The sequence below is a fragment of the Curcuma longa genome, chromosome 8, assembly GCF_044706935.1.
Source record: "Curcuma longa cultivar G26 ecotype Majalengka, Jawa Barat chromosome 8, ITB_CL_G26_1.1, whole genome shotgun sequence".
Taxonomy (NCBI): Eukaryota; Viridiplantae; Streptophyta; class Magnoliopsida; order Zingiberales; family Zingiberaceae; genus Curcuma; species Curcuma longa.
In genome coordinates this window covers 8813206-8840026 of record NC_133868.1, presented here as the reverse complement: position 1 = coordinate 8840026, position 26821 = coordinate 8813206, and the positions used below count along the sequence as shown (strand labels likewise).

Sequence of the window (26821 nt, the reverse complement as noted above, 5' to 3'; positions counted from 1 at the left end):
ATGAACATTAATGAACATAAAATATATTAAAATCCAATTGCATGTCAAAATAGCACGACGTTCGATATTAATTTACATGCATCACCCAACAATATTATATTTAGGAAGAGCTAGAGAGAATTAAGGACAAAATGGAAGAGGATATAGATATATATATCCGATCATTGGAATGCAATTAATTATATTAATCGAGTTTGTGGCAATGATCAAGTCGGAGCTAGCTATAGCTAGATCTTTTCCCGGCGGCTAGGCTGCGGCCGTCGTTCGTCATGTCCTCCTCGCCCTCGGTGACCACCGACGACATGTAGCTGACGACGAAGGAGTTGTTCTCCTCGGAGGCCGTCACCGCCGGCACTTGGAACTGCTGCCGGCAGGCGTAGCAGGTGACCTGCAGCAGCGCGGCGTTGATCTGCCTCACGGCGCGGTCGCGGATGGCGTGCGCCCGGCTGAGCTCCGCCTGCGCCTGCTGCCTTATCCGCTTCGCGTTCTCCAGCTCGTGCTCAGCCAGCTCGAGCTGCCTCCTCGCCTGCTGCCTCGCCTCGTCGGCCAGCGACTTCTCCACCATCGCCCGCTTCAGCTGCTCCACCGGCCCGTAATCGTTCATGGAGCGGTGGGTCTCCTCGTCGGCCGGGGGTCCGATTGAAAGCTGCAACTTGGTCGCATCCATCGCTTCGTCGGTCTCCGGAGACATTAACGCGGGGGAGGAGCAACCAGGGCGGGTGTAAGGAGGAAGGAGTTGGAGCTCGTTGCGGCGGTGCGGGTGAATTACGGGCCGGGAGGAGGAGGAGGAGGGTTGATCGGCGCCGAGGTTGAAGACGGAGGAGGGATGGATGGGCATTCTCAGGGCGGCGGGCCCTCCGGGCCATGTGGCGGGGGTGAAGTTGGTGTCGCTGGAGGGGCTGGCGCTGGAGGTCGTCCTGGACAAGCACGCGGCCGGCGGCGGTCCTACGTGGAGCTCCGCCCCAGCTCGGCCGGCAGTGCACGTGTCTTGGTGCTCGATGAAGCTCTCCACTCTGCATGTGGCGGCCGCGCCGATCATTAAAAAAATAGTTTAGCAAATAATAAAATAAGTTTCTAAGATCCAGCTACATGTTATATATATATATATATATATATATATATACACACACTCTCTCTCGAATAAGTTAAATTTCAATCAGCAAATTGAGAATGATCAGTTCTTTCATATCGATTTACAAAAATCTATTTGCGAGCGAGATCTAAGATCGGATGGCAATTAAATGACAGCATAGGAAAAGCAGCTCAGTATTGGGAATTGTGTGATCGTCTGCTGCAACTCGAGATCAATTTAGGAAACTTAATATTTATAAATTTATCTAAAGATCGATCTGGATCAAAAAAAAAAAAAAAGCCATTGATTAACTGAGATTGCAGTGAAGGTAATTTAATTAGTTGGAAGAAGGAAGAGAGATAGCTAGATATTAATGAATTGGACCTGGAGAAGACGCGACCGCAGTCGCAGGAGTGGCCGCGGGTTCCGCAGGTCTTGAGGTGCGCCTTGTAGTCGGACTGGACGGCGTAGGCCTTGGAGCACTTGGCGCAGGCCCACTGGCGGTGGTTGCTGTGCTTGCGGCGGAAGTGCTTCTTGATGCCGACCAGATCGCCGAGGGCGTGGCAGGGGTCGTGGTGCAGGCAGCTCGGCTCCGGGCAGACGAACACCCGCTTGCGCACCTCCGACGCCTCCCGCTTCAGTAGCTTCCATGGCACCTTGTGCCGTCGCCGGTGCATCTGCAGGTTCTGGTCCCGCTGGAACCCCTGGTTGCAGATCTCGCACACGTACCGGTCCGACTCCAGCAGCGTCCGCGGCGACAGCGACACCACCTCCGCGTCCGGATCTATCAATTAATAATCAAATCACCGGCGGCGCTCCACCCCGATCAATTTCCCGATCACACAAAACGAATCAAAGAGGTCTAATCAACTCAAACAATATTATTCTAACCTGGAGTCCCCGCCGGCCGCCGCTTTTTCTTGCCTCCCCCGGCATTGAAGCCCAGCGGAGACGGAGGAGCCGGCGACGGAGAGCCTAACATTGAACTACCTGCCTCCTCCTTCCTCAATTCCAACCCAAAATAGTGAGCGAGTGCGCTATAAGTAGGCAGAACGGCGAAGGCCCGAGAAGGAAGAAGAGAAGGTCAGTCCTTCCTCAAGAATCTTGTTTTGTGCGTTTGGAAGCGAGCGAGATCATATCTATGTAACATAGGAAGACAGCTTTGTAACAGCTACTAGCTCGATCGAAGAGATCCATAACAACAATAATAATAACAATAACAATACTAATAATATTTGGGGAAGAGATGGAATTGGTCTTGTAATGGTGAGAGGAGAAGACTGATAATCGTTCAGAGACGAAGAGAGTGAGAGAGAGAGAGAGAGAAGACAATTAAATTGGGAGTCCTGAAGGTCCACCACTACGAGGGGATTGGGACAAAGAACAAACATCCCCACAAAGAAACAAAAGCGACCATAATTTCATCGCTACTTCCATCAGTATAAATTGCATGCATTAATGCAGGCCTGTCTCCAAATACACGTGAGATCTCCTTCTCCCTCTAATTCTTTTTCTTCTTCTTCTCTCTTTCACTTATTTATTACAATTATTATCAAATACGATATTATTGCTACTATTTCTGAGAGTATGCATGATCTCGATCAGGTACAGTTGCGCAGACGTCAAGGAGTTTTTTTTTCCTTCTTTCTTTCTTATCTTTCAGGCCTCTCTGATCATTAATTAATTAATTCACGGAAAACTATTGCACAAGCTCTTTTCTTGTTTTTGAAATTGGTCCAGAGTTACTTTTCTGGGGAAAAGAATGGACAGAGAGTTTTAATTTTGTTGTGAAAATAATAATAATAATAATAAAAGATCATGAATTTCGTTTTGTCGAATTTATATTGGATGGCTCTTTCTTTCTGGGCAAACCGTGACATGTGGCGAATGAAAAAGTGTATTTGATGATGCAGGATATACACGCATCTTCAATGGCGATCGATTTATCAGGCCAATTATTAATGTACCGCTAGCTGCAATATTATCATATAATTGAATGGTCAGCCCCCATGGGTAGCCGAGAATAAGGGTTGAATCGTGAAATATCCTCTCATCTGTGGGTCTGCTCGGTACTTGATTTACCTGTTTGTATCTAATTATGCGGCCGACAAAAAAATAATAATAATAAATTCATTGTTGGATAAGAGGAAATAAGGTTATCTTTGAGTAATTGACGACAAGGTCTCTTACATCTAAAATTGAACCATTTATGACTAGTCATATTTCACTCATGGGTCCATGTTCACTCGATCACATGTACACTAGATTATATTGGATATATATTAATTTCATTCGCAATGATATATTGGAATTTTTCGTCTTCCTCTTGTATTAGTCTCGCTCTTTGATAGTTGTCTCGTCTTTTTTTTTTCTTCTAGTTGATGATCGATGTCGAAGCTCGTTGCGTCACATATTTATATTTTATATGTTGCTTGGACCTTGATGTTACTCTTGAGCAACCATTGAGCTAGAGAAATGTTGCCCTTCATTGAGGTGATTAATTGGATTTTATGGATGGAGGGATATTTTTGGATTTAACTTCCATGTGCGGCTAAAATTGAGATGTTTAGTTTATAGTTGGCTATCATGTTGGGATTAATTCGACTAATGTCTTGTATCAATTGGGAATAAATGTGATTATGATGTGCATTAATTGCTCGATATGATTATGGGGTTTGCAATATATATTAGTTTTTATCTACTTTTATACAACAATAACAATCGAAATCTTATCCCACTAGTATGGGATTAGTGTCTCTAGGGTTTTTGTCCAAAAAAAAAAAATTATTCAATAATCAAAAGTCCTCCACAAATATAACTAAACACGTGTTAAAATAGATCCAAAATAAAACTCTAACTTGAAAAAGATAAAAATACCCTTAAATCTTAAAAACTCAAAATTATCAAAATAAAAATAAAAAATATTCAAAGCCTCCAAAAATATATTAAATAATATCTGATGGATCCGAAACTGGATCAGTATGGGTTCCACTTAATATTAAATAAAGGTCTCTGAAAAAGGTTCCATGAGCAATAGATCGTGCCTCGTTGTGATATCCGAGTCAAAAATTATTATTCGTTGAAGCTCAGTTCCTCTTGCGTTAGTCCTGCATCAGTCGGTTATATGGATCCTTCTACCCTACTAGACCCTATCCTTTATTATATCATTATTTATATTTAAATAAGTTTTATCTTATTTTATTATTACTAATCAAGTCTTTTTTTTATTTTATTCTTTCTCATTTGATATCCACATTTCTTATAGTTTCGTATCATCGTCTAACTGAAGCATTTATTGATTGTCTAAGTACATATATGTACCATCTTAAATATGTCTCCAAGAGTTTTTCCTTAATAGGTGCAAATCCGACTCTAATATTTTTATTTTTTATCATATCTGTCCTTGTATATTTGTACATCCACTTTAACATCATCATCTCTGTAACTCTCATCTTTTATTCATGTGACCTAACATTAACTCCATACAACAAATATAGTATGTCTAACCATCATTTTATAAAACTTTTTTTAAAAATCTTATTAGAGGTATTTTATGATTACAAAGAACATCTGACACTCTTTTTCATTTCAACTATTCCGCTTGTATTCCATATAAGACATCAATCTCTCTTTTCTATCCACTTTTATGTGTTTATAAATTTAAAACTAAGGGTAATTAACGACCATACCATAGAAATAACTCTCATTGATTTTTATTATAATTAAGTTTTTATGGTGAGTAATATTTTTGTTTATGATAATCTTTATTGCCATATATATATATATATAGTCTTTTTTAGTTAATTCAATATTATATTCATCTAATTATATACACTAACTTTCTTAGCATATATAAATCTATATATAATATATTAAACATAATGAATCAAAATATCAAATTATTAAAGATGCTTTAATTGCTTTCTTTACAATAACAATAACATTTGAATCTTACTCATTTATCATTGAACTAATTGCAAATGTTGAGCAAAGTCCCTTGCTAGATTCTAATTCATCTCCATTTTAAAATCCTCTCCCTCTTTTCTTTTCTTTTCTTGTCAACAAAACTCAACTCAATAAATAATCACTTAAAAATTTATGAAATTATACTTGCTAGAATATTTGTCCATGGTAAAAATAGATAGGATGTGTTAGATCTTATTCATTTATGATTCAATACTAGGAACTTTCAGTCTAATCATTTTGTCTCATCTTTCCACATGGTACCATTTACTTTGCATCATTGGATGTGTATTATCATGGAACAACAAAAGGATTAATTATCGGCGGAAATTTTGGTACTACACCAAGTCAATTGTTTTCTCCCCACAATTGTGATTTACTTAATTAAGAGACTTAGAAATAATAATAATAATAAATACTCTTGTGAAATGGTTAAACAATCAGTATATCAAAATCTTTCATTTCGATTTAATATATAAATTTTTTTTGTCAATATCACAAATTAAGCCCAAATCTCATATGAAGAAGCTTTGGTAAAATTATATAGAGATGGGGGCTCCCCCTGCAGTGGAGTAAAACAAGTTTCAGAATAGCAATCAATGCATTTATCTCAAATGCGTAAATTTTCAAACAAATAATTATTAGTTATATTCTAATCCCTATCATTTAAATAATATTTATTTTCACGTTTCAAATTTGTTCTTTTTTCACCTATGTAACTACGTCTATTATGTTCATAATTTCATAACATGGCAAACCTCTCAACGTACGTATCAAAACATCATGTATAATTGATCTCTAGGATTAATTATACATATCGTATATATTGTTTTTAGATTTTATTTTTATATCTCTATTAATCATATTAATTCTAGATTAACAACAGCATTAACGTAACTTCAAATAATTGAAACTATTTTTTATGGCGTCCTCAATCGGTAGTAAGTAAATGCATGATTGCAACAAGAAGAAGAAGAGATTTGAAGGACGGCATGGGGACTGTGTGTGTGTCATGTTTAGTGTTAGCTGGATCGATGTGAAAAAAAGCAGATGTCCCACAGCAAAGCTCATGCCATTATTATTCCACCACATTAATTACTAGCTTAATCCCAAAGCTATAGTCAATAAATAGTCCCACAAACACACACACACTCTATCTGTCTCTCTGTGCATGCATCGCCCTCTAACAGTGAGGAAGCCTGCCTCATCTGATTGGCTGATCTTGGCGGTGACTTTATGTCCCCTTAGCTTTACAACCATGCAGATCCATGTGTTAAAAGACGATTAATGGATTCCCTCTCTCTTCTTCCCCTTTCTTTAGATGCTCATTCATCACCACGCTCAGACTTGCTCATGCATGCCCTAGCTAGCAGCCTGAGCCTCTCTGTACGTGTATACGTATGTATATATGACTATGTACAACAACAACAACAATTAGTTCACAGTTAGTTAATCTAGCGTAGGTAGGTGTGGCTGCATGCATGTCTTGTTCGCCCAAAATAAAAAAGTATAGCAGCGTCGTCGATCGTCAGTCAGTTTAAGCTACAGTTAGCTCGCTAGCTACCTAATTTGATATATATATATAAATGTATATCTATCGACTCAAAAGTTGGCCTTTCTGCGTGCGCCTACTGTTCTGCTTTGGCCTTTGCGGTGGTTGAAGGTGGGAGGAGGATCTCGACACATGCACCATGTCCTTTGCAATCATCCGCCCCATATACTGCATCCCCGAATCGAATCATGCCTTCTTAATTACCGGCCCTAAAGACATGATTTAGAATGTCGTCCAAGGATTATTGATATACATATATAAATATATATACTGCACAGGCACAGTAGTATTAATTATATATATGGATGATCTAAGGCCGGTTTTGCAGCATTAATGGAGGAGCAGCAGGGCAGGGGGGGTTGCAGGGTGGTGGATGTGGGTAGGGCGGTCGTAGAGCGTCATGATCATGTTTGCATGCAGTCGCGGTGGAACATGGAGAGGGAAGGGAAAAGCTGAGAGAAGGCCGACAAGCATGATCTTTGTTGGCTTCTCATGATCTTGGTGCTGATATATGTGTGGACTTAGCTAGGACCACATGAGAGCTATAGCAAGCTCGCTAGCTCATGACGTACGTACGTCCTCTCCATTAGATCGCGAGTAGTTACGTGTATGTTCAATTTTGTTTCCTAGCCAGCTACGTACGTACTTGTTTATTAATTATATATGTTGATTGTGGCAAGCGAGCCAGAGGACAAGGAATTCACTATATATTTCAGATTAATTAATTTATATTAATATATATATACCTAAATCATTTTCGATCGAGCATGATCAAGTACGAGCTAAATAAAGCCTTTTGTTAGAAGGTTATTGGGGTGTTGCCTCAACGTCGACCATGCGACACGCATTGATATTGAGATTGGGAGACATGAAGGTTCGTGCAAGCTAAGCATGGCCATTATTTGAAGTGGCATTTCTCTGGTCATATATATATCATGAATATTAGGCTGGGTATTTGATAGACTAAATTAGATTAGTATTTGATATTTGTATCTAATACTCCATAATCATAGATAAAGAAAAATTCTAAATACTAAATAATTACAAATTAGAAATTTTCATATTTGATTTTTTTTGGATAATTTAAACATAAATCAGTTGAATATATGACTGTAGAAAGTTAAAAGGAGAAGGTTATTTCAAATGATTAATGATATTTTAATTAACTAAAGGCATCTAGCTAGTAAGTGAGCATTAGTGGATAAACTATAATAGCACGTTGACATCAAAATCTTCAATGCATTTCTTTCTAACTTTAAATTTGAGTAGTGGTGCACAAGGAACATGTCTACTAGGATTCTTTACTCACCCTCTTTTAACTAGGTCATTCCAATCCTACATTATGTACCCTAAACAAAAACAATTGTTTGAGCACTTTGTGACATTGTTTTCTGTTTGGGCAATGATCTTTGCAATTTACAATTTATTCCCTATGTCGTGTATATGTATTAAACATCAAATCATCTTTATAACATTGCTGATTATAGATCAACTAAAATATCGCCCTAAATAAAGAACATTTATGTATTGTGTGACCATTAATAATTGATTAGTTGATTGTGTTGTGGTCCAATGGATTCTTACTTTCAATTTTCAAAGAAAATTGTGCTGATTTAGACGACACATTGACGTGCCCCTACCTATTGCTTGAACCATAGCAACAGCTTTGTGTTTAGGCACAGTACTACACTTGGACCAGCTATTTAGATTATTACAATTAAACTCCCTTTTTTTTTAAAAAAAAAAAGTGGTTTGGAATGTAGAAGATTGTATCAAATTTATCGAACATAATATTTGATAAAACAGTAGAGAATCAAAACTTCTTGAACTCAATAAAATACACAATTGGGTGTAACAAAATATTTTATAGAAGCTCCCATATTGACACTTACTAATGTTTAAAGATTTGTTGCTTGTGCTAATTTGGGAGACAATTACTAAGCTTAGCATGTTCTAATTTCAAATCTAGACATCTAATTGATATGGATATAGTAATTTCTAAGATACAAAAACAACTTATAAATATATATAGAATTTTTTTAGTAAATCTAGAAGATCTTATTGATTTGAACAACTCATAAAGAGTTCAATTCTGGTGATTTGCTTCAAGTAGCTTATGCCTATATTTGCATATTCTTTCAGCTATAAAATTACAACGGTTTCATTGTTACAAGTGCTCTAATTCATAACAGAAAACATAGGTTATATTTACAACAGTGATTTTCATCAAACAGTCTCTTACCAAATAGATCTTTCTTCGATATCTCATATTAACAGGAGCTTCGTATAGAAACTATATACAGTAACCGATGATGATCAACAACAAATGACTAGTAACACACACACACACACGATACAGTAAGGTTAAATGAACTTACTAGCTAAGCATGGAGGTTAGAAAGAGTTGTAAGTGAGCATCCTGTTGATATATGACACACATTACATATGACTGGATACGCAAAATCCAACCAAATGATGACACTTGCACTTGGTCAAAAGCTCATTGACTCGCATAGATCTGCATTTTGTCTCGGTCAGTCACGAGAATCGATAAAGAGCTAGCTAGCATCAAGTGTGTGAATTGTTTTTTGTTTTTTTTCACTTTTTTCTTTCTTTCTTTCGTGTTTTTTTTTCCTCTTCTTTCCTTTTTTCCTTTCGACCTTTTCATCTTTTACTTCCCACCTCACCAAACGTGAGCGTGGACTCCCACCATGGGCGGCAACCTCTAGTGGAGGGCCCCATCTTCCACTACTACTGCTACTCAGTTTCCTCTATTTCAATTCTCAGATATATTCTCTCTTCATTTGCAAATCGAAACTTAATTATATATTCTGTTCAAAGTAAGATTTAATTATGATCTATATGTTACACTTTTGACTGTAACAACCGTTTAAGTTCGTTTAGATGTATCTATTAGGTTAGTTGGATAGTTGATTAAATTGTGTAGGCATGTGAGTGAGAATATATACAGTAAATTTATTGAACAAATGTAGATATCTACCTTGATTGGCTTGTCCGACTCATTATATTCTACATGACCTACCTTCTTGGGCTAACCAAACCAAATTGAGCAGTCGTCCTCTTTGCACGATTGGGTTGCTCGATCGGTTCAATTGGTTTAAGCGATGCATCGACTTGTTTGACAGCCCGATCTATATGGCTTGATCTATCGATCTATCAAATCAATCGACTTGCCTGAATGTGGGCAAAAGGTGATGGAAAAAGAAGTCATTTTCTTTATATATATATAAATTTTCTATCGGACATAATTCTTTATAATTACATCAATTAGCACATATTTGCCAGTTGTAAAAAAATTATTGGATCGTCTGAAAAATGATTTATTTTGAAGCACAGACTCACAGTAGAAGCGAGACTATGCGCTGCCCTGCTGCCACTGCAAGCTACACGAGCAGTACTGGGCGAGCTGGGGAGTGAGGCAGAGGCAGAGGCAGAGGCAGAGGCAGAGACACGTACAGTAGGCCAATTGACATCCACCATCGGCTGCAGTCCCAATTCCCAAAGCAAGCTAGCGTCGTCGATGGTGCTCCGCCGTCGACCGCCCTCTTTGTCCCATTTGCCCACGTAGTGACAAATCCCAGCGTCCACCTCTCCGACCAGACGTCGCCGTCCACGTACGCTGTCACAACTTTTCTAAGTGGGAGGCAACGCTGGGACCGCGCACACACCCCCCACACACCCTTCGATCGCCTGCGTGCGTCATCTCCTCACTTCACAAGCATGCATGCCCTGCTAGCTTAGCTTAATTATTCATGCGTGCCTTCAACTTTGGCTCTTGTACTTGTACGAGTTCGTATACAGATATATGCTCTTTCCAATTATTGACTGTGCTCGTCTTCCTCACTCACTCACTCTCACTCACAGTGTAATGCACGTCCCATGCACGTCAGAGGGTGGACTTCAAGATCATCCTCTTGCTCCAATAGGAGGAATAGACTTACTTTAGTAGCTCTCTTTGGAGTTTGCTACCCAGTCTGCTTCCTCGCGACCTTACATACTCAGACGGATCCACCTGGTGGCGTGACAACAGAGCTTGTGATGTATACAAGACAACCTGATCGAGTGAAGGGGGCCTGGCCTGGCCTGCATGCATGCTAAGTCACTCTTGTTCCTATTCAATCGGCGCCCAGTGCGGCGATGGGGTTATTTTTTGTGATCGTCTCCATTCCCTTTCGATATCTAGTCGATTATCATCTTCCTTTTAGATGTTAATGTTGATTTGACGTTGCTTGCGCAGCGCGAGCAGGAGTTGATGGGCGAGAGGAGGGAAGGGCACATGAGCGTGCTGGTGGTTGGACAGAACAGCGGTGCCCCGCAGCCAAATCAGGCTTCCGTTTGGTAGAATATAAAATGAAGAAAACGATACGTGAAGGAGTAGGACAAACAAAATACTCTGCTTATACCACTGTTTTGCCACAATTAATTAATTAATTAATTGATATTCCAACATCAGAATTATTGACTGCTACTTGATCATTACAAGACGTCGATCGCCGGAGGTTATATGTTTGGAAGAAGCTAGCCATTCCCTGTTAATTCAGTGAGCTAGTTCCGGTAACGACACCCGCAAAGGCACAAGATAAGATCTACACTTGCATTGAAGATTCTCAGTAATTTTAGGACAATCTAGAAATATTTAAAATCATAAGGCGATGATTGCTCATGATCATCATCATGATATGCACATGCATCGAAGATTCTCGTCTGTTTAATGCTCATGATCATTAAACTACTTTTTGACTCGTCAACTTCCTTGAAATGAAGAACTACAGTGGTTAATTATAACGTTATTCCTTCGGTAAAGAGAAAAAACTAATCTGGGCTAATCAGCAGTAAAATCTTAAGGATGCCCCTCCATAGAATTTGTTTTTGACTGTCTGTATAAATCAGATCACTGGTTGTCACAGTGGTTACATATCAAGATTAAAGTAGGGCAGTGACGCACTAGCAAACATGGATGAGCCATGTGGAGCAACAACACAGTGTGATTGAAGAGGCAGGGCACTGTCAAATTAAACACTATTTCTGCTTGACTTGTCTTCTTCCAATATCCGAATGGGAGGAGGTCCCATGCAAGAAGATGCAATGAGTCCAGGCTTGAAAGATATGGAGAGATCATTGTTTCTGAAAAGTTAGCGAGAGAAATATTCCACCACCATATCCCTCCTCTTGTTCCCCCACAACCCCATGCCCTCTTGGCCTCTAGCCTGCAGCATCCCCTTCTTATAAATCATAATTAAATCAATGGATCTTGGAGTGGTCTGGCAATGGATAATACCACCTATCATTCATCACCTTTTTTGTTTTTCTTTCATCTTCAACAGTTGTCTAATTTGTTCCATCGCATCACCTCGGCATCTTGAGCTCTTCAGTACATGCATGAAGGGAACCTTTAACCGCATCGTGACAGGCACTGCTTGAGCCACACGCAGTAATTAAACTCGAATAAAAACTATTAATAAAGGTCTCTTCTTCGCTCTGTTTGCCGTCGAGAATCTGAGTAAAATAAAACTTCAACTTTGATTAATCATCAATCAACAACTGAAAATAATTCTTTGCCAATTTTCTTCAGTCCAATGAGTATATATGAAAGAACCTTTATGGAAAACTAATGTAAAAGCGTCCTTTACATTAGTTTTATTTCATAAACTCCGATCCATATAGAATAGGATGATTCACATGAAAGTCACCTTCACATATGATGGTATGAAAAGAAGCAAGTCTATTCACAAATCAATCTATCCTAAAGTATATTTGTGTACAAGTCTTGATGCACTATTTCTTTCCTATGTTGGTAGCAATAATAAAGCAATCTAGTATCGACTAAATACAATTTATCAGTGCCTATGAGATAATTTAATAACATCTATAAAATAATTTCATATGATATATACTAGTATAAGTTAATATCTAGAGATTTATACACATAATATTAATTTAAGATTTATGTATATATAAATCCCCCTTTCATGTAAAATGCCTTTCATATCTCTTATATATCCTATGGTAAGCCACATGAGATGCTTCTCGTCAAAGTGACAAGATTGTAGCAAAACGTACATCACTTCGGTATGCATGATTCAGAAAGTAAGCATATGCACTAAATAAGCGATAGAAAAATTATCACTTCAGCAAAAAATGAAATCCGCCATTCCAGGATAAAAAAAATATCAATATATACATATGGATGCTTTATTTTCTTCTGCATTGCTTCTTTTTCATTTTCTTTTTAGTTGGGGAGTCCCTTTTTGGATGAGCCACCAGACCATGTGCTTCCATCTCCATCAGTCGTGGTGGTGGATCATTTCACATGAAAGACAAAAAAAATGAGACAAAAAGAGAGAGAAGGAGCGGAAGTAGGCAGAGGAAATAAGAGTGGAATCATGTCACAGTACTGAAATATATATAGATTTAGATTTGGACATGGAAAAGATAGAGAGAGAAGAGTATTCTCATAATCTCATTACAACGCAAAAGTGATGTCCAAGGGAAAAGGAGGAAGATGGAAAGAAGGCTTTAATTTGTGGTACATTGGTTTAAATTGTTTTAAATGACAAGGAAGATTCCTTTTCAGCAAAGCAAAGCAAAGCAAAGCTTGACACAAATGATTCAATGGGGTGCACTAGTGGGAAGGATGCTTCCATATCCATCATCCATGGCTTCTTCTTCATGCATCTGTGAAAAAGCTTGGTAGGGTCGTAGGAGCTCTCCTTTTCCAAAAGCCATTGTGAGACCACAAAGGAACTGAACAGACCATGTGAACTCTCACCCTATACAATGCAAAAGTCAAAACAATCGAATCTTTTAAGATATCAAACCTTCTCTTAATTCTTCTGCCCATCTTTAACTTAGTTATATATATATATATATATAATCAACCAAACTGATTAAGCTCTTTTATATCAACTCAGTGTTATTGGGCTTAGCTATGCTGGCACACTCATCCACACATTTGGGCCGGTATTTTCACAAGGCACTCCAACTACACAGGTGGCAGCCCCCTGCATATTTCTTTATCCTCTTCCATACATAATATAGTAGGTTATGGAGCAGAGCAAGAGCCTTGAAACCTTAATGCATCAGTAGCTTAAATATCAAGGGTTTCTCATTTAGATTAAATTTCTTGGAAATTTAAATTAAATTAGGCTAATGGTATAAAAGCAGGCCCTCATCTTAGTGATATTGAAGCCTGGAGAGGTATATTGAACAGGGCAAGCAGACTTTGAAACTTATCCTTACATCTCATCTACATATTTTGGCATTTTTGGATTGGATTGAACTGCATCTTGAGATTTAACATGTAGATAGGATCACAAAGAGAGACTTCACAAATTAAACTCAACTTTGTGGCAAACTTTAGCTGTTCCTTTTGATCAGGACCACAGCCAGAAGGACTTGCGAGGTAGACAAATAAATGGCTTCAGGGGACCAACTAGTTGCTTGGGTTGGATGTTGGCAATTACTTTTCAGCTGGAGGCAGCAACAATGGCATAAAGACGCAATGATTAAAGGTGGGAGGAAAGGCTTGTATGTTCATGTGGGTGTCGCTGTGACAAAGACATCCCTTTTACATTTAAAATAATTAAGCATGTCAGTATAGGTATAGAAGTTTGAATTAGGGCTATTACTGCAACTACGACTAAGTTTGCTTTTAAATGAAGTGCAGAGGAAGCTACAGCCAACTTTCTATGCTTCTTTTCTTGTGGTACCAAAATTTATCCACTAATTCTCTTTCAGGACTGAAAGCTCATTCATTAATAGGATGGTGAGTTTCGATAGGAGGACCTCACTATGACTGTCAAAGTCTTTCCCAATTTAATGGCTGACACTTTCATCTAATTAAGAATCATGAATGGAGCCTCAATCAACAAAACAAACAGATCGCAAAGAATTTAATGTTTTAAGCTTACCAAGTGGCCAAGTCCAGATCCTTGAAGAATGAAGATTTCAGACTCTTGGCCCATTGTTGCTAGTTAGCTGGATCTGGATGTTGTCAAGAAAAAAAAACCCAAAATTTGGCACGGCAGCTTTGTGAAGCCTTCTTTCATAATCTTGTAAGCTGTAAATAGATTTACACTGTCTTCATCACTTTGTAATAAGAAAATTAATGTAAAAAGCACGGAGATGGTGCCGGTCCGGCCGCCCATTGTCTTGATCAGGTACACGCTCCACTAATCCTTGGCGGCAGCCATCACCCGGCGCCACCATAGTCACGCAGGTGAGGTCATGGAAATAGAGAGGCAATTAAAAATCATTGTTTTTATTTACCTGTCAATGCTTAATATTTTTTCTTCCTCCCCTTTTAGCACACATATCATGAGATTAAGGGGAATAAGAAGATACCAATTGAGAGGGGGAGAAGGCAATGTGCATCCCACAAAGTTATTCCATGGTTATATATGTTTATTTGAAAGAAGGCTTCACAAAGCTGTCGTGCCAAATTTTGGGTTTTCTTTTCTTGACAACATCCAGATCCAGCTAACTAGCAACAATGGGCCAAATCACCTACCGCGCCACTGCCGACCACGATCGGGACGGAATCTGACTGAGAATGGATCAACGTCGCACGCCGATCCTTACTCGGCCGGTCTCCGACCGTGATTCAACCGAAATCCAACCCGATCTCAATCGGCAGTGGCTACGCCATCTCTGGCCGCGTGATTTGGCTATTTCCGACTAAATTATGTCAGATTCCGACCACTATCCGATCGGAATCCGACGCCGGACAAAGCGTCGACAAACGACGCCTTGATCGCGCCCGAGCTAGCCGTAAACAATAGCTGGACAGCGAAGCAAGACCGGCCGCAGTAGTTGTGGGTCGGCGATGTCGCTCACAAACACGTACGAATCTGTCGCTCAGGATATCATTTTCGTATATATATATATAATTCAAACCCTACATACGAACCAGAGGGAGATTATTAAGTGTGCTTATCATTCCACCATGAACAAACATCATGAAATGTTTCAGTTCAAATGGATAAAAAAACAAATAGAATAAACACAAAATTAAAATGAATATTCTTAGAAGAAAGACTCACGAAACAATAGAACAAGATTAAATATTTTATAATTTAGTTCATGTAATCTTGTGTTTGATTTGCAAGCAGCATAGAAGCAAGGATTAGATAAGAAATGCTTTTTACAATACCTAGCTTACTTCCCATGATTTCTTTGGTCCAACCCGACATTAACAATATATTAGAGATTGAACAGAGTAAAATATTTTTTAAAAATTGAACACATGAGAAATAATTATTATTGAATAAGGCATCATTATGAACATGGAAACACAATTCTATGAAAATTATTTTTCCGAGATCATTTTTATAATAAAAAAAACTAGCAATACCAAAGGAATTTATAAAATAGCTGAACTGAATGTACCATAAGGCTAAGTTAAGTGCTTCTATTAATTTGATTACGAAATCAAACATAGAACACATACAAAATATAATTTGAGAAGTTCAAACTGAAACTCTGGCATTTTTTTTTGAGACTAGCTAACTTCAAATATATAAATCACAGAGGAATTCTAATTTGAAGGACCGTAATTCTACATCAAATAAGAAAAAAGCAATGAGATTCAACCACATGTAATGACAAACCACTTCAACTTACAAAACAACTATAGAAAACAAAACTTTAGTTTTTTTTACTATTAAAAACAAGAGCATAACACTTCAATCATATTTGAATTATAGTCCACTAAATAGGGTGTTAACACTCACCCCACTTTGACGTGCATACTAAGATTAATTCAAATGAATTTTACCACTTCAATTATCTTTTTCTTAAACTTATATACCTTTAAAATAAGGCTATAGCAACAAAATTTAAATGAACATTTTAAGAGAAACAAATTATATAAATATAACCTTCTTGGCAACAAACAATACTGATGATATCATTAGGCAAATTAGTTTGAATACAACTCGACTAAGTTGAATATAAAGGAAAACACAACCAATTCCACCAAGTCCAACAGTGTGCATGTGTAAATGTATAAATGTTTGTTTAACTGTAATATATGAGAGGCACAATAAAACATGAAATAAGCGACATTTAAAATCTAACAAATCTTCATAAAATAAAACATTGACAAGGAAAGGAAAAGGAAGAACATAAATATAAAAGCTCTATCAACTAAGATTATACAGATTTGCAGGACTACTACAATCCTAGAAACATTGAGCTAAATAGAATTCAATGTCGGGGATGCAACGCTCCCATGTTAGGTGCGATGAGAATAGACTTCAATGCTTGGACAATTGAATGTGGGGGGGGGGGGAAAAACAAAAACTTAATAAAACTCTGTGTAAGACCAAGGCCTACACTGACAAGAAAATAAAATCTTAATTTCAAGAGACAAAGGATTGGAATATAGCTCTAGGCAATTTTCATCATTTTCCCATCATGTATAAGTGATTTGGAAAAAAATACAAAGATCTACCTCCCTTTCTCCCCCAAGTAATACAATTCTCAAGTGTCTAGAACATAAGACCCAATGGCATGGTGAATCTTTTAAATCCTATTCAATTTATAGAATAATATGAACACTACATTCATTCATTAATTTATCCGACCAAGCATAAAAATGATTGTGATTATCTAAACAACTATTATGTAATGATTCTGTTAACCACAAAATGATTATATTTATCTAAACAATAATTGCATGATCATCAGTTGGATAAGTGCCTATGAACCACTGTGTAAAAATCTCCAAATACTCATAAGCATCTCCTCTTCTAGCAATGACCTATCAAACCGCCTAGCTGTGTGAGGTGCAGACCAAGTCCACCAAAACAAACTTAATGATAAAATCATTGACACTTCTGGACAACTGCATATCTTTTACTTTCACATATCAATTGTGGTTAACTGGTGAATCACCTCATGCAATGGTACTTTAAGATAGTGCAAGGCATACGGACAAAACCTTCACATCATTTTTTTCATTCCTATTCTGAATTCCAAATTTCATATTACAGATTGTTGAAAGGATATTGTGTAAAAACCGGACGAGATGTGAAATGCGACAATCAGATTTTTAAATGATTGCATGCCTCACTGTAACAGTATATGGATCCTCTAGTTAACATATATGAGGCTCCGCATGGGAATTTTTAGTTCAATCCCAAAGCATTCAGCATTTAACATGCTCAACCTGAGACCAAGGCCTAGGTCTTGTGCTGAACCAATAAAAAATACAAAGAATTTAACTCCCCATTATCCTCAAACTCTCATATGGAGTATAACTCTAAAGCACCTATGACATAACGCAAGAAAACATAGGTCCTCGACATTCAAATTTATCTATATAAGATAGGTAGATTACATCTACTAATTAATGTATTTATGAAACAACAGTAACCAAACAAAAAATGATTATACTTATCCAAATAATGGTTGCACTATGATAGTATTTGGATACGCACAAAATTATTTCGTTTATCTAAACAATGATTACATGTGCATCTGCTAAACATGTGGTCTGCTTACGAGCAGCATATAACACTTCAAGGTACCAAACAGACATAAAAAAGCATAAATGGACGTAGAAACTCTCAATGATATTATGCATGCATCAGAAATGTATCAAGAGTTTTGAAAACTCCAGAAAGGTTGATAATGGAAAAAGTGCACTAAGCATCACAGTTTTCCTATGCAACTAAGCATTAATGATCCACAGGCAGAGTTACCAAATTTCAATCAGAAAACATCTCTTTTTGCATTGGTAGGATGATGGCGGAAAAAAGCAGGGTTTAGGGAATACATTTTCTTCAACGTCCTTGGGTAGGGTTGATCCCGAGAAGCATGTTATTCCCTCCAGGAAGATAGGCAACGTTGGGTGTCTTCGAAAGAGTGGTGGCGATCTCACGAGCAGCCTCAATCCGACGGAGTTCAAGGAGGCCAGTACCAACTGCAGCGGTGGCGTCAGAGATAAGCTTGGCAGCCTCACTTTCACCCTCAGCACGAATTACAGCAGCACGACGCTCCTGCTCGGCACGGGCAACAAGGAACTTGGACCGCTCTGCCTCCTGCTGAGCGACTTGCTTCTTCTCGACGGCGCTGGAGAACTCGACGCCATAGGAGAGGTGGGTGATGGCGACGTCGTCGAGAACTATATGGAAGTCCCGCGCGCGCCGGATGAGGGCATCGCGAACGAGGGCAGACACATGTGGCCGCTCGGTGAGCAACTGGTCGGCGTTGAACTGCGCGACCACAGACTTGAGAACCTCGTTACCTATGGAGGGGAGGACCTTCTCGTCGTACTCCGTGCCGAGGGAAGTGAAAATAGTAGGCAGGTGTTGAACATCGGGGCGAGAGAGAAGGCGGAGGGTGAGGTTGACCATCTGCAGATCCTTCGTGCCAGAGTTGGAGGTGAAGGTATGGGGGCGGGTGCGAATGTCGAAGATGAAGGGCTTCTGCAACCACGGGACGAGGAAATGGGTTCCCTCTCCCACCGTCTCCGCCAGCACCCCGCGGAAACGATCAAACAGCACCGCGCGCTGCCCGCCGTCCACCGTGTAGAGAGATGCATTCAGTATCGTCGCGCTGGCACCCAACCCGATCGCCGCCCGCGCCACGTTCGTCAGGAACGACACCGCCGCCTGCCCACCGCCCGCCGCCATCGTCTCGAGTCAAAATCGATCGCAGCGATCAGAGGAAATGGGAAGGAAAAGAAAAGAACGAAGAGCCTTTTCATTTATTTGTTCGATAAGGCGGCGCTGCTAGCAAAACCCTAATGTGGTTTAGTTAATGGGGATGTCAATCGGGCCTGACGGCCCACAGATGGGCCGGACCGGGCTGGATCCAGAATTGTTTGTTTAGCCCTTGTGGCATCAATCCTTTTATATATTGGTTTTTAGGATTCAATTATCAATTTGCATTCAATTATCATCCTCTTTATTTTCATGGTAAAGATCGAATCCGTCATTCAGCAGTTTCACACGATCGATCCTATAATTATCTATAAAAAGGTAAATTAAGAAGCTATAAATTGGTCATAACGGAGGAGGACATTACCTCAGTTTCGTCGAGATTCAACTCATATCTACTTCAATAATTTTATTTTGTCGTAACCAACTCAACAATGTCCCAGAAGCTATTTTCATGATAAATCTCAGTTAGTCTCATTGACTATCCTTGAGGGTGATTGATCCAACCCTACGAAAATTTTCCACCGACTACTAGGGTAAATCAGGAAGTGCACGCAGCGGTCAGCCCAGACGCTCAGCATCCTTTGATTGCACTCTCCATTTAGAAGAAAATTTCTATAAATACGTTGTAATTGGAGATCAAATCTTAAGTACTAAGTGACAATCTGAATATCCTACCGCGCCACCATGTCCCATAGACCCTAGGAGCTATTTTCATGATAAAGGATTTGAACGCGTAGAGGCTTAATTAACTTACTAATTTGCATAAATTCAATACATCAGGCTTGCTCGGTTTCTGCCCTCGCAGACCAAGCATGAGCCGGTGAGGTGGCAGTTTCCCAAAACTGACCTCCCACGTGCGACGAGTTCATCTTTCCTCCCTGACACGTGTGCATGGGACTTGTATGGAAGGTCAAGTCGCAGACCTTCAGGCCAAAGCCATGCCAGAGAGCTATAAAGCGAGGGGGAGACTCAAGCAAAGCAGAGTCCATGCATGTTGTCTTCTACTGAAGAAGAAGAAGAAGAAGAAGAAGAAACTGAAGAATGGGGAGGCAGCCATGCTGTGACAAGGTGGGGTTGAAGAAAGGGCCATGGACTGCAGAGGAGGACAGCAGGCTGATCAACTTCATCCTCACCAACGGACACTGCTGCTGGAGGGCTGTGCCCAAGCTTGCAGGTCCCTCACCAGTTTCCCTCTAACCTTTTCTTGTATTTTCCAGTCGAGTAAGCATCCAAAGCAGGCAGTTGAACTTGATGCAGGGCTTTTGAGGTGTGGCAAGAGTTGCAGGCTGAGATGGACAAACTACCTCAGGCCTGATCTCAAGAGAGGACTGCTCTCTGAAGCGGAGGAGAAGTTGGTCATTGAGCTTCATTCCCAGCTCGGAAACAGGTTCTATGATTTTAAATTTTTTTTCTTTCTTGATTTACTTTTCACTCTTTTTGTTTACTATAATTAAGCCTTTTGTGCGTGGTTTGTGTGTTCAGATGGTCTAAGATTGCATCTCATCTGCCAGGGAGAACTGATAACGAGATCAAGAACCACTGGAACACCCACATCAAGAAGAAGCTGAGGAAGATGGGGATCGACCCGCTGACTCACAAGCCCATCCTTCCTGCTGCCGACGAGGAGGAGCAGCAGCAGCAGGGTGGCATGGAGGACAGGAGGCCAAGCTCAACCTCGGAATCCAGCGCAAAGATTTCTGATCAGGAGAAAGTCGAGGAGAAGAACGTCGCCAGCTCGCCGGGGTTCTGCACGGACGAGGTGCCCATGATGGTGCCCCATGAGATGGCTGCCGTCCCCTGCTCGCTCTCTTCGTGCTGCTCTTCCTCTGGCTCCTCAGAGATGCAGCTCCCCTGCACGGAGTGGCCTGAGTCCATGTGTCTCTGGGGTCTGGATGACTGGAATGGGGAGTGGGACTCGGTCGATGAGAAATTCTTTGGCCTCGATGGCTTCGCCCAGTGCCAGAGAACTTCTTTGGATCAGGAATGCTGGAAATTTGAGCTTTTCTGATCGCCACTGTTTCTGCCATTTGTGCTCGCATGAAGATGATCTTAAAGAAATTAAGGAAGCACAATAATTAAGAAAAAGTAATCATATGAAAAGGAAGCAGCACGATAAAGCGCGATCATTTTTTTTATCTCCCCGTCGCTGCTGCTGGATTTCTTTTTATTTTCTTTTGCTGGTGGTTTGGCTTATTGTACTTGTTATGAGCTATGAAGACGAGAAGAGAGAAGGGATGAGATGCAGCTGAGGCTCTGTTCCGTTCCAAAACTAATGATCAATAATGCTAGAAAGTTCTTCTTTTAAAAAGAAAAAAAACTTGAATATTGGATACTACAAGTTCATCTCACCACGTAGCTGCATTTGCATTATTTAATAATCCTCTTATCCTTTCAAGAACACAAAAAGAGACAAATCTACGCTGCTATTTATTTATTTTGTTGGCCTTCACAATCGATCGCACAGATTAGAATGCCTAAAGGTGAAGACAAAGTTGAAGTCTGAGTGAGAAAATTGTGATGCCATGGAATTAGAAAAGAACAAAAGAAAAAGAGAAAACTATAGAATTGCCGAGAAGTGGAGAGGGAAGAGGAGCAACTGAGAGGCATGTAGGGTTTGATGACTGGTGTGTGGGGAGACAATGAGCTATGATGCACAATTAATTGAACTATTCTCAAAACCATTCATTGAGGAAATTAAAGGTATCTGGATAATTTTGGCTTGAACAGAGACGTGTTCAAATTGTATAAATCTTTTACGACGAGCTGCTACTGTTGGTCAAACATAAATTTCTCTTCCGTTTGACCTTTTGCAAGGGCATCTCGTACTTGCTGTTGCCACCTGGATTCTGAATTAAATCCGCGCCTGCAAAAAGTCAACTCGGCGAGAAGAATGACCTCGATCAGTCAAAAAAGAATTTAATAGTTATCGACGACTTTCATGCGGCCGCATTCTGCGTGGCCTTCTCGTCTAATCGACTCGCCGACGGCTTCATTTAGTGCGAACCGAATACAAACATGCTTCGTTTTGACTTCGAGTACGGAAGTCGCGTTGACTCGCCGCTAAAGTTCAATGAATGACTGAGGGTCCGACAAGCTGTGCGTGTGCAAATAGCTGCATGCGATGATACATTGAGTTCTCTATGCGGCTTTAGCTTCTTCCGTTTTCTGCGTGCATTCGGATAAGCTCAGTTGACCAAAAGACGACGTTGCTTACTGCAGGAACTCGATCTCACATGCGGGGCGCCGCCTAGGGCTGTACACGAGACGAATCAAGTTTTATTAAATTTAAATTTATTTGATAAATTGTTTGATAAATTAGTGGAGGCAGGTGAAACTAAATATAAAAATTAAAATTGTTTGATTCGTTTAGTTTTTAGCTTATTTGATTCTTTAAAAATTTATAATTTTAAATTTGTTGATTAGTTATTAAACAAATATAAGAACTGTGCATAGAATCATAACAAAGCAACCATTTTTGATTGATATTATAGCTACTAATGAGTTGTCTGGGTGTACCATTTTGCATCATGATCAACTGTAATTTTTTGATTTAATTTACCTTCTCACAGATGGTCGTGACCCGACCGTGTGAGGCCACTATGGTGACGGATTCCACCGTACCTTTTGCAGAAGAGTTATCTCGGTGTAATCAATAATGTAGCATTAGTACGGTTGCTTTCCATTATCTGCAATGTTACAATGTAATTAGACTAGTAATAAATAATATTTGATTTATCAGTAACCTGTATAGCATTGACAGACTAACTATACAATCTAAGTGTAAAGTCAAAAAATATTTCAGTTCATTGAAATTTATAAAGGAGAATTTTGTAGTTAGGAGCGCATAACAGGAAATCTACCAAGTGTGCTTAGTATAACATTACAATTAAGGAAAAAGGGTAAACCTCAAAATTGCTTAATGATGAATTTGAAATATATAAATATATATATATAGAGGAAAAATATATCTGTTGATAATGATCACTATTATATAAAATTTAAAATAAAAAGATTCGAAAAGAACAATTATAAAATAATTATTTTACAGTGCTGTATGATTATAAAATTTTATATATATTTTATTTTATTAATTATATTATATTATTATCTACATTGAATAAAGATCAATCCCTACCAACATGATTTATAATTTTTTTTTTATGAATATTCACTCTCGAATAATTCATCATCCTTCTTGGTATGAGCATTAATGAATTGACACGTATATATTCAAGTTTATTTTTATTTATTTAATTTAATAAGTTATTCGAGTTTAATTAATTAATTAATTATATTAAATAAATATAAATAAATTTTTATGAAATCTAGTATCAAATTTGCTCTTGAAAATTTAATTCATTTGCCATCCTATAATACTGCTGCAATATTTTTTGATCTCCCCCCTCTTTGAATTACGCCGAAATTGCTCTCTCGCAGTACAGTAAATTAAGTTGTTCAAATATTAAAAATAATTAAAGCCGACGATATACGTCACACTTGAATCATGCATGACGAGGAAAGAGCAGCGCGTGAACCGGATTGTGTGCGGGTCCTCCATTCCACCACGGCCGACCACCCAAAAAGACGTACGATCTGGAACCGTCGCCACTTAAATTAGCACCCGGCCAGTAACGAAAGCAGCTGTGGTGTGGTCGCAACCGTCCTTCATCTGCGACTACATGCACGCATCAATATTCAGTGACACAGTGAGAGAGCGTTGAAAACTGGATCGATGAGAGACTCATGAGTTGTGGCAAGCTTTATTTGCCTAACCAACTGCAGTACACCTTACATACTCAATTGCAGTGTAGAAAATAATTAATGAATGCATGATCTTTTTATTTTAGACCATGAAAATTTATTATATATAATCCCACGGTGGGATACACGCATCTTTGCCTTATTATGATTGGCGTGGTCTACCACGTACCATGGACAGCGGAGCAAACTGATCAGTCACCAGCTACACCTTTCGTATAGACAGAGACTGATCACTATACAACTGTTGAAGGGTCTACGTACGTTCAAAAGCCCACGAGCCCATCTAACTTCTCTAACCTTACGCAACCGGCCAACTCCACTGTAGGGCGTGCTCGTACAGTTGCAACCCGTGAATGTACTCAATTCAAGCAGTCTCCGACCGTTATGGAGTGGACAGGCTGGTCGTTGCAGATCACGTGCAGCGAACCTGAACCACTAGTCAAAGAACTTCCTTACATTATCCAAATCTATTTATCCAGATATCTCCATGGAGCTAGAGACTCGCAGTAGTCGTCGTTAAGTTTCCAAACTCATCGATCGTCATCAGACGCGAGAGCTTAATCTGCGAGTGGCATGGAGATTTCAGTTGCAGTTGCAGTTGCAGTGCATGCCTCATGCACGGTGCGAGCTTGCTTGCGTGCGTCTGGATTGATATCCATGCTGTGGCTTTATCAAGTGGACAGTCCTTAGCTGATGCAGCTCTTGTTCATTGTCTGTTCGACCTCGAATATAACTGAAGGTCCGCCGGCCGGTAAGTTGCTGTATGTTCGCCATCGTCGATAGCCCATTTATGCCTCTTAGTTTATGGAGAAGCCATTTTCAGTAACTAACTAGCTAATAGTTTTCTGCAAATAATGATGGCCCGTAAATAGCAACGATATATCATAGATCTAGCAGCCTTTTTTTGTTTCTATTTTTTTTCTTCTGAATCTTCAAATCAGTACCCATTAGGCTCTTGGAGTATGTCTATGTAGAGACACGATGATCGAAAGAATAATGTCGAGGAGCATAGAGATGTCAATTAATAGGAGAATAATGAATGACTGACCTCGAACAACCATTAAGAGTTGAAGATGGTGATAAAATTATAAGATCATCTCGTAGAAGCAGAGGAGAGAATTGCTGAAGAAGCTAAGTAAAATATCTATGACGATCTGGTGAGACAGTAAGAAGATGGTGCTGATGAGTGATTATGAGATTAAGTTCTTCAAGAAGAGGTCGATCGAAGACATGCACTTTTTGATGGGAGTAGGGTTAGTAGATTGTTTTGGGGGTAATTAATTCGTCAAAAACTTTCCCATTGGTTTGGATCTAGCAGTTTGGTTTTGTGGTTTTAGTACAGTTATAGAGGAAACTAGGGTGTTATTTGATAATCCAATATGAATTTATTGTCTTTTTAAATCCTTCCTAATAATATTATTATGTAGATTTAAATTTCACTGAAAGTCTAATTTGACTCTAGCTAGCTAGCTGATCACTTACAATTAAATTAAGCAGATATGGATCACCTACTTTGTTTAATTTTTGTGAAAATTACTTACCAAAAGTACCCTGATTTTGCAGAACTAAATTCTTTCTTTTAAATTTTTAATCGTAAAAATTTAATTATTTTAAGCTGGTATCAAGAGATCCAAAGAGAAAGATCTTTAAAAAATAAATAAATGAGTTATCATGGTGTTTTGATAAGCATATATTTCCAATCAACACTAATTCATTTTACTTTACCTTGAAAATGCTGAAATACTCTAACGAATTAAGGCTCTACAAAGTCATCTGTTATGACTTTCTAATCAAAATGGCTAAATTTGAGATATTAAAGTGCATTTTCATATATATATATATACTATTTTGGAGTTAAGTGTCCACACACCTGTTTAGGCAAATTAAAACAAGTTAATGACTATTTAACACTGATTATATTAATTAACCCAACTGAATTAATTGCAATCTATCCACAAAAGAAAATAAAATATATTGTGAAATTGCAAGGGAGGTAGGTATAGCTTGAGTGGTGCACGCGTTGGCCCATTAGCTGATCAAATCTCCCTCTCTTGATTTAATTCACTGTCTGAATTGATGCATCTGTCAGCTTCATTACAGAGGAGGAAGAGGGTTGAAGTGTCTTATCTGAAGTGGTAAGCATGTAGACATGTGTTATTTGAGATTTTGAATTTGAATCTTCTTAGCAATATGTATTTGTTGACTGAGGTACTGTGTTATTCAAGTCTTAGTAACATGTATTTGTTGACTGAGATGCTGTTTCGGCATGAGTATGCTCTTATCAACATAGTGATATCGTACCTTCAAAAAATCCCTTAGGGGGTTTTTTGATATGGAGCCGTTTCGACGGTGAGGCCGGTCACTATAAAAAGTTTACTCACTACAATTTAGTTGAAGTGTCTTATCCCAAGTGGTAAGCATGGAAATATATGTTGTCTAAGATTCCGAGTTTGAGTCCTCTTAGCAACATGTATTTGTTGATTAAGGTATTGTAGTATGTTATTATCAATATAATGATACTGTGTCATAGCTATTAGTATCATGCATGTGCATGCCTGAATTATCATAGAAAACAGTCATTAAGTTTAGATTTATATATATATATATAATCACAATAATAATTGTATGAAAATGAAACTCGAAAGCAAACAAAAAAATAATAAATTAGTCATGTGTCATAATTAATGATCACTGATCTGTCATTCTGCAACTAGAGATCTCACATGAATCATATATATATGTTGCACCGACCTCAAAAGGACATTAACAAAAAAATAATCTAGA

General features: G+C 38.8%; 3 protein-coding genes across 3 annotated transcripts; 1 reads left to right on the top strand and 2 right to left on the bottom strand.

Annotated features, from left to right (window-relative positions):
• Positions 1–32: 32 nt before the first annotated feature.
• On the bottom strand, positions 33–2408 carry LOC141833262 (protein indeterminate-domain 16-like). The gene is made up of 3 exons (XM_074720662.1): positions 1964–2408; positions 1457–1856; positions 33–1013 (listed from the first exon to the last, which is right to left on the bottom strand). Exons 1-3 carry the CDS (start codon positions 2052–2054, stop codon positions 218–220), a joined length of 1287 nt encoding a protein of 428 aa, XP_074576763.1. The 5' UTR covers positions 2055–2408; the 3' UTR covers positions 33–217.
• Positions 2409–18163: 15755 nt separating this feature from the next.
• LOC141832788 (prohibitin-3, mitochondrial-like) lies at positions 18164–19298 on the bottom strand. Its single transcript, XM_074720169.1, has one exon. It carries the CDS (start codon positions 19244–19246, stop codon positions 18395–18397), a length of 852 nt encoding a protein of 283 aa, XP_074576270.1. The 5' UTR covers positions 19247–19298; the 3' UTR covers positions 18164–18394.
• Positions 19299–20275: 977 nt separating this feature from the next.
• LOC141832992 (myb-related protein Zm38-like) lies at positions 20276–21584 on the top strand. The gene is made up of 3 exons (XM_074720366.1): positions 20276–20450; positions 20534–20663; positions 20759–21584. The coding sequence occupies exons 1-3, from the start codon at positions 20318–20320 to the stop codon at positions 21282–21284; spliced, it is 789 nt and encodes a 262-aa protein (XP_074576467.1). The 5' UTR covers positions 20276–20317; the 3' UTR covers positions 21285–21584.
• Positions 21585–26821: the final 5237 nt, after the last annotated feature.

What these genes read in the sequence shown, in the direction of transcription:
- LOC141833262 (XM_074720662.1), bottom strand. Translation starts at nt 2,054, where the DNA reads ATGTTAGGCTCTCCGTCGCCGGCTCCTCCGTCTCCGCTGGGCTTCAAT. An exon ending in GCGGCCGGCGGGGACTCCAG is followed by an intron (nt 1,857 to 1,963) that starts GTTAGAATAATA and finishes ATTAATTGATAG; the next exon opens with ATCCGGACGCGGAGGTGGTG. An exon ending in TGCGGTCGCGTCTTCTCCAG is followed by an intron (nt 1,014 to 1,456) that starts GTCCAATTCATT and finishes CGCCACATGCAG; the next exon opens with AGTGGAGAGCTTCATCGAGC.
- LOC141832788 (XM_074720169.1), bottom strand. Translation starts at nt 19,246, where the DNA reads ATGGCGGCGGGCGGTGGGCAGGCGGCGGTGTCGTTCCTGACGAACGTG.
- LOC141832992 (XM_074720366.1), top strand. Translation starts at nt 20,318, where the DNA reads ATGGGGAGGCAGCCATGCTGTGACAAGGTGGGGTTGAAGAAAGGGCCA. An exon ending in GGCTGTGCCCAAGCTTGCAG is followed by an intron (nt 20,451 to 20,533) that starts GTCCCTCACCAG and finishes AACTTGATGCAG; the next exon opens with GGCTTTTGAGGTGTGGCAAG. An exon ending in CATTCCCAGCTCGGAAACAG is followed by an intron (nt 20,664 to 20,758) that starts GTTCTATGATTT and finishes TTGTGTGTTCAG; the next exon opens with ATGGTCTAAGATTGCATCTC.